The sequence below is a fragment of the Pavona decussata genome, unplaced genomic scaffold (assembly GCF_977016875.1).
Source record: "Pavona decussata unplaced genomic scaffold, jaPavDecu1.1 SCAFFOLD_602, whole genome shotgun sequence".
In the NCBI taxonomy this organism is placed as follows: Eukaryota; Metazoa; Cnidaria; class Anthozoa; order Scleractinia; family Agariciidae; genus Pavona; species Pavona decussata.
Genome location: NW_028145860.1, coordinates 158920 through 167500, shown reverse-complemented (window position 1 = coordinate 167500; position 8581 = coordinate 158920). Strand labels below are relative to the sequence as shown.

General features: G+C 38.9%; 1 protein-coding gene across 19 annotated transcripts in view; it reads left to right on the top strand.

The window, feature by feature from the left end:
• Positions 1–8581, top strand: part of LOC146449188 (uncharacterized) — a 38949-nt gene that overhangs the window by 28025 nt on the left and 2343 nt on the right. For all 19 annotated transcript variants that reach the window (XM_085101549.1, XM_085101548.1, XM_085101544.1 and 16 more), the window contains 5 exons: positions 5–120; positions 1533–1588; positions 2274–2425; positions 5584–5625; positions 6924–7027. In XM_085101549.1, coding sequence (XP_084957675.1) covers positions 5–120; positions 1533–1588; positions 2274–2425; positions 5584–5625; positions 6924–7027 — 470 coding nt within the window. The remainder of the gene's footprint in view (positions 1–4; positions 121–1532; positions 1589–2273; positions 2426–5583; positions 5626–6923; positions 7028–8581) is intronic.

Here is an 8581-nt window from a genome sequence, read left to right as displayed (position 1 = left end):
TCAGAAACTTTGGAGGCGGTTCATACTGCAAGCGTTGAGCTTGACCTTGATTACAAAAGCGAGTACAGTGACTTGCAAAATCCGTCAACCCTGGGTTTGGTTAAAACCATCAAGGAACAGGTTAGGGTAACTTTAAACCTATGAAATCGCTCCTGTTCTTGTTATTTTTAGGATACCAAAAAATTATAAATACACAGTAGCAAAATTGAGTGGTTAACGAATGGTTATCGGATAGGGTGGGTGGGATTGATAGAAGGCTTGTTTCACCACATGGACATTTCTGACTCTTGCTTTCTTAAACTCATTAATAATTCATAATTTCGCTTAAAGTGCTACTATGATCAAATATTTACCTCTTGAATTTTAAGGTTTTCACATAGAAGTCTAGGAAAGATTAAAAACGCCGTTTACCGTTTCTAAATAACTGCATTGATTCAGGAGATATTTAAGTTTGAAAAATGTGTAAAATATGTAAATGAGAGGATTGATGACGTCACCCTCTCAACGCGATATAACACCAATAGAGCTATCTCAGTCAATTTACAGCAGAGACTATTGAAACCTGGCAGGCTAATAGTTCTAAAGGCAATACACCTACGGCTATAACAAATTCGGTTCCCATGGCAATTCACTCTTTTCTAGTCCCCTCCAACCTGATTTCAATTTTCTAGTGATTTTCAGCTTGAAAAACATTAACAAGGACACGAACTCAACCTAACATATTTATACGCTTGCTGGATCATGCAGATGAGGTACCATTGACAAATGTTAAGATAGAACGCCAAAGGTGGCCAGCAAAGCCTTTAGTATCTAGGAGGACTGGAACCCCTGAAGTTGCCATGGTAACAAAAATGATAAACTCATATTGTGGAGCGCAGCCACAACAATGTCACTGCAAAGAATCAAGCATGTCTAATACAAATTGGCCACCCTCATGAGTTTTGATATCCAGTGAAAACCCAGATAAAAATCACACGTGTTTTGGATCAAATATCTAAGCCACGCGTGCTTTTCATCTGTTTCTCGGCTTCTGATACCCCCATGAGCACTCCTTTTCGTTTTTGATATATTACATGACACCAAAATCTACCAAGCCAAGGGAAAATAAGGGGACAGAGAGGGAGACCCCCAGCTAAGCTATTGGCATATGTGAATTTCACTGAAGCTATTTTCAGACGTCGTAAAAACGGAAGTTTGTTTCTCGGGACGTCCGCAGGCGTATGTAGACACCTCTTAATGCCACTTAGGAAAGTTATACTGAATCTTCAGTAGCCGCTATTACACAATGCCACGTTGGCACGTTCCGATGACTTCCTGTGACGTCCTATTAGCCGTTTGCGGACGTCTCGGGAAACCAACTCCCGTTTAGGCGATGTATGTCTAAAAATAGATTAAGTGAAATTCAAATATTCCATGCGATTGTCCCTAGTTTCACTCTTGTCGAAACCAGCTCCACATCCTTGTTATTGCTCATAAAATTTTTATTATTTTCTTTCTGTCTAAACTAAATGCGCCTGAACTTATGTATTCAGGTTTTTGATGAAATGAAAGGAACTGATTTAGTGAAGGTAGACGTGATTAAGTTAAGGTAAGGGAAAACCACTCCACTTTGCTCGGAAACACGGTTACTTAAAACTGTTGAGCATCAGGAACTTAGTGATCAAGTCGATCAGAGTTTGGTATTCCAAGCCGATGCCAATCCGTCTCCATCGTTCTTTTACTTTATTGCCTGATTAATTGTATAAGTGACATAGATATTGAATGATTATCATTTTGTTATTTTGTTATATCATAATGAGCATTTCGTGGTCGTAGCTGTTTTCATTAACAAACTCCCCTTACACTCAGTTTGGTAACATGTGTCATCTACAATCTATTTTCTACACAACAGTTGGAAAAAAATATTTGCCTCTCTTCTTTATTTTTGTGTCTTTCCTGTATCAGGCATCTCATAATTTTAAGATACAAGATCGTTTATGGCCATTTCTATTGATATACTATTTTCTAATTAATAGCTGTCCGTTTTTGCAATGAGTTCAAACATGTTTTGGGTGTGGCCACTTGACTGTTGACGTCATGACACTAAAATTGATATGAGTGTTATTTTATAGCAAGTGTTATTCCCACGTTGTGTGGCATTTTCCTTGGCTTGCAGTTAACAAAGTTAATTGGCATTTGCGATTTTTCAGATGCAAAGGAATATGGGAAGGTCTTATTTTAACTATTTACTACTTTATAATTATCATTTTTCTTTTGTTTCTTCTCTTTGATAGGCGCGCAAGTGTTATTGCAGACATGGAGCTGACATTCAACCGAACAGTTGGAGAAAATGAGGTGGATGCTCTGATATCAGAGGCAATTAAATCAGATGGAAAGCTTGGGAACATTGATGCCATTAGAGGGGTAGTTGGATCAACTCTTGAAGGTGAGATCATATTGCTAGAGAGTTATAGGCCTAGTTCGAACTTGTAAGAGAAGTATAATTAGTACCAGAAGGTAAAGTAGAAAGACCTTTCACTCTGCAATCAGCACAGGGCAACTCCTGGAGCTAGTACTTACATGTCACAATCATGAAACTTTTGGATGCACGGGACCACACGACGGAAAACAAACTGTTCTGAATACGTTCCGTCACCGTATCTCTTGTAGTAGAATTGCATGTGCCAGACGTCACATAACTTGTAAATAAACCAAACTGATTTCATGGCTGACACTACTGCAAAGGGCTTATTTATTAGGGCCAATATTTCCACTAGTACAACTAGTCTTCTTTAGGTCGAGAGAAAAACTAACGGCTCTTAAAAGTTTAAATTTGTAATTAAATATAGACGGTTAATGGTTAACTAGCGTAAGTGACGTAGCGTATATAACAGTTCAAAAGATACATATGGGTTGAAAAACAACAGCTAAAACAAGTTTAAATTTGAACGTAAACAAAAATGGTGAACGGTAGTATTGTGGCCTGCTCTTCACAATTTTTGTTTACGTTCAAATTTAAACATTCTAGAGTGGTTTGTTTTTCTCATTATAACTCTGGCCTTGAAGAAGAGTAGTTGTACTTGTTGAAATATTGGCCCAAATCAGGGGGGGCTAGCAGCGAGGCCTGGAACCGAGTTTGTATGATCGCCCCAGTTAAGAAATTTGGCCGAGCGAGACTAAGTACCTATTTTTTGATAAACAAACATGGCGGCGATTTTATGTGAAGGCGCGTCTGTGCGGAGCTATTCGACGTCCAAACATTACAGGAAAGTTTCGGTCTCTCTTTTACCTGAAGTTTGGTCATCAAGAGGGATCACGGATGCAAATTCTGCAGCGAAAAACGAAAATACTGTAACCAACGACTAGCTGACCCACATAGTTCACAGGGCTAGACCAGTAAGACTTCTTCCATTCCACTTTATCGTTACCTTCCCTATAGATTTTTTCATTTAAGTACACTGTAGAATCTCCTCCCTTTACAGCAACTACCCACTGGGAGTCAACAAACTGTGGATGTTCTGGTGATCTAATTCTCTGTTTTGCTTAAGTTAAAATGTTACTGCCGTGATACTCTCAACAACAGATTTTTCTTCTCTAATCTCTTCTAAATGGTGAGCAGTTGAGAGATGATGTTAGCAGCATTTTGCTCTTCAACTTTGCCAAGTGAGCCACAAATATTGACTTTTGAATTCATTATGTATGCTTGGTAATAAATCTCATCATTTTAAAGAGGTGAAGTTATCTTTCATTAATTTAGATAATTTTTGTCTGTCATACCTCTGGGGTGAGAACTGGAACATAAAAGAGGCAGGGCGCAGCAATACTCCAGCCAGTCATTACACTGTGCAAGTGTGTGAAAACGTGCAGTAATTGCATAATTTACAATATGCTAATTACACTTGACTATGTTACACAATATGTACCAATTAAACAGTATTGCAATATGTTACAGTTCTGGTGTATATTGTCATGTTTTGATGACATAAGTATACTGCAGAGTAATGTGGTCAGAATCAAGGGGTGATAATTTAGATTGTCTTCTTTGAAATGGCTGTTCAATACATAGAGAAACCATGGTTGATTTACCATCCCGGGATCTATTTGGTACTGTATCTCCCTTGCAGTTGGGTTTTAGGGTGTATTCCCAGTAGCCCCATTTTGGCATCCACCAATGGGGGAAAACCACCATACCGATACAGGTGTTCATGGACATCTGTATTGTAAAGGGTGACAGGTAATACAATAATATTTACATGTACCTTCCAAGGTTTCTGCCCATGCATGTAGTTTCTGCAAGATCTCAGTGTACCAGTACATTGTTCACCCGGTGCTACTGAACTCAACTTCCCAATTTTTTGCACGAGAGAATAAGGACCTGAATGTCTTTTCACGTAAGTTTATCTCCCCATACAGACAAGAGACAAACACCCTTGCAACCGCTCATACAAACCTGGTAGCTCTATTCACAATAATGTTGAGCAATCTTCCTCTGATATCTTCATCAGCTATCCTTTCCAGTTGCAAAATTTTCTTATCTAAAAATTTCTTAAGGACTCAAGCCGTTTTCCTTGTGTATGCATTTAAACAATTTGTGCATTAAAATTAAACTTACAGGAATAACTGTCGTCACGCAACATTTAAACAGAGGGAGAATTCCATAAAATAAACATGCTGTTTCATTCGTAACGACGCTTTCAACGGTTGATACGCATAAAATGTGGGACAAATACTTTTATTACGCTTACATTAAAGTTCCAAGCCGATCTTGCGAAATAAGCTTACATTCTGGGCTTCCGCGATGACAGTCGTGAAAAACTGCGTGGCTTCTAGTTTCTTCAGAACTGAACATCAAACGAAATTGAACTCTACTATTTTGTCGACGTACAATATCTTCCTGAGACGACGAAAACCATAATCGTTCGCTACACTACAAATCATATTCTTCACCACATACACTCGCTGAAAACATGTCGCTCGCAATTTCATTGCTGACGACTCTACTAACCTAACACAAAGCTGGCACCTCATTCCAGCGGTCTTGATTAATCACAGTGTTCAAACTTCGTACTACCGCAAAATAACATGCTAACAGTAAAGTAACAAGGACTTAACACGAATGCGTTTTCCACCGTCGAGTCGCCACAGACAAAATTGCATGAATCCTTCGCTTTTCGCGCATGCTCGTTACGGTTTTCGAATGATTGACAGACTTCTTTACTGGGGCGATCATCACTTTCCGAAAAGCGGCAAGATCAAAGGCAGCTGCCAGCCCCCCCTGGCCCAAATAAATAAGACCTTTACCGTAGTGTCAGCCTTACAATAATGGATAGTTTCATGGAATTACCAAAAAGAAGGACTACAAAATACTTGTTTTTGGTAGTTTTGCGATCACATCGAAATCATCATTATTGGTGCCATCTTTAAGGAATTTCATTGGCCCAGACTGAGCATTACGGACTTTTTATTTGGATTTTGACCTTACCGTATCAATTTTTAATTATCTTGTGGTATAACTATCCAGCCATCTATCTTCCGTCCGTCAATCCGTTCGTTTCGTTATCTATTTATTTATTTATTTATTTATTTATTTATTTTCTAATGTAGGAAAAGAAGAAACACATAACGAAGAAAGCGACAAGAACAAAGGTACCTTCCAGAAAACTGCCCTGTTTACTAGTTTCTGGCAGTAGGCAATGAATCAATAGCTCTCGTATTTAAAAATATTTTGATTCTTATAACCAGGTAGGTTTCATGTGCTCCTATCAACTAACATGAAAATCTATGGATCCTTCCCTTAAAAGATGTCCTCCTGGCTTTTTCGGTCCCAATAAAATATTAACCCTTTCACTGCCAAATTTCTTGGTCTCTCTGGACAATTATCTCGATGTAGATGACCAAAACGGATTTAGTTGTCCTATATGAAGATCTCCTTTGAAATGTTCGCTGCTCTGCAATAACGAGGACTCAAGTTTTTTTGTGACGTCACCTATTTGAACCGTTGTTGTTTTGCTCGCGAGCACAAACACATTCTAATCGGTAAGTTGTCGGTTTATAAGTGTACTTTCGGGCCATTTTGCACTGCAGATGCTCCCAGGCTGGCATCATAAAGCTGGAATGGAGAGTAGAGGCAATCCTCTGAAAGAATCCAGAGGTGAGAGATGATTTCATAGCGACTGGGACGCCAAAAGTGTTCGTATCGAGTCATGGTGGCTCACGAGTGAAGTTGTCTCTCTGGCCGTTCTGTGGGTGGATTCTCGGACCCCTAGTACCTAGGCAATTTGGGGGACATTTGACTTGCAAAGAAAACGATGTGTGCGATATTTTGCCAGTAGGACCGGGTGGCTCGAAACTACTGAATCAAGATGGCGGGACCTCCCTTTCGTCGTTGTATCGAAATTACCCCGAATGCAACTCGGACGGCAAAGGGGAAATGACGAGCTTTGAAAAGTGGCTCGAATCAAATGGCTGATGTTCGAACAGCTGTACGCGTGAGGCAAAATTGGAGATAAATGCTCAGTCATGAGATTAAGGTTTGCTGTCATGAAGGAATTTTGGTTTTAAAATGAGATTTTGAATTAAAAAATTGGAAGCAAAGATGTGTGTTTTTCAGCTTTGTCGATGCCGCAACGGGCATTTTTGGTTTTGCTTGAAAATAAATGTTGATATGGAACGGCGAACGGAAGATAAACTCAGTTTATTTACTCTTAAAGTCTAAAACACTTACTAATTAACACTATTAGTAGACCATAATAACCAGATTTCTGGATTTGAGAACGTGGCCAATCTTGAAAGTGGTAGCCTCTAAAACGGCGACATTAGTCGCCTTTAGCGGTGAAAGGGTTAAATAAGTGCCTCACCTGTACCTAAAAACCCACCAACCTTCAGCCTTACAAATAATTACAGTTGTTAGTAAAGATATAATGAATATTTTGGTTTTCTTTTAGTTAAGAATACTATCATTGGCCTATTGGCGGCTGGCATTGCCTTGATTGCTTTGACTATCATTGTATTGGTCGCCGCCCTCTTGGTATTCGTCTGTCGCAAATAGGTAAGGAAAATAGGAAGAATATCTTTAATTTTAAGAAAAACACAACTCTCCTGAGTTTTACAGACATGTTTTGGCAGTTGCCTCTTTCATCTTTAGTGTGAAATGAACAACAAATTTAGTGCAGCTTGCTATGTCGGTGAGACCACCAGACATTTCAACACACGTGTAAGATAACACTTGGAAACGGACATGGCCTCACACATCTTCAAGCATCTGGAGACTTCGTCAGCATATTTTAATAAAAACTAAACTAGTGAGCAGCACTCTGCGAACTGTAGTTTTATAACTTTTTTATTTCTCCTACGCGTTTCGTGACTAACGCCACTTCGTCAGGGAGTTTAACAATACAACATGATGTGCCTGTATATATACCTAACTCATGCTTAGAGTTTACATATTTTCGTAAAAACACACCTACGGAATTGCATATAGGAAAGACAAACCCCGCGGTATTGCGTCTAGGAAACGGGTAGTAGATATCGGCAAGGCGTGACGTACTTTGTGCGTGATATAATTCTGGGGCCCACAGTTTTAGCACAAAGTACGTCACGCCTTGCCGAAATCTACCGCCTGTTTCCTAGACGCATTACCGCATGGTTTGTCTTTCCTATATGCAATTCCGTAGGTGTGTTTTTACGAAAATGTGTAAACTCTGAGCATGAGTTAGGTATATATACAGGCAAATCGTGTTGTATTGTTAAACTCCCTGTTGAAGTGTGCGTTAGCCACACGAAACGCTTAGGAGAAATAAAGAAGTTATACATCTACAGTTCGCAGAGTGCTGCTCACTAGTAGTTTTTATTATTAAATTACTATTGTTATAGTCTTAATTATTGCTTTTATTATTCTAATATCTCTAGTATTTATATTTCACTGAATGTTTTGTTCATTTCACACTGAAGATGGCAGAGGCACCTGCCGAAACATGTCCGTAAAACTCAGGAGTGTCGTGTTTTTCTTAAAAGTAATTTCATCACTGTTTTTATCCAGGCCATTTGGAAGAAGAATATTTTAATTATACTCTCCGACCACCGGGGGGGCACAATTCTATAAAAAAACCAACAATTGAAGGATTCGTCCGAAAATGGTGTCTTGTACCGAGAAGTAGGCAAAGGGTAGCGTAATTTCAATTTTTTGCCATTTCGCGATACAAAACCGGAAGGGCAGAAATAAATTCCAAATATTACAAATGTAAGTATAAATTGCCTTATAAAATTCCAGGCAGAAAAAATGAACGTGACGTTTAGTATCAATAGCCCCACTTAATGAACAATATAGGGAATATTGCTAATAAATATGTATTTTATTTATAAGAAAGAGGCGTGTGATCTCAATTAACTTAGCTGGGACTTTTGCAATGTTTTAAACAAAACAAATATAACGCAATTCTGACATTTAATTCCCCATCCCCAACCCCAGACATTTAATACCACAACCATTCTGTTAAACGTCAAACGAAGCAAGTAAGTCGTTACTTTTAGTCATATCTCCGAAGATCAGTAAGTCGATTTGGACACAAATGCAAGCGCAAAGGATGCCACGCATGCATGCGCA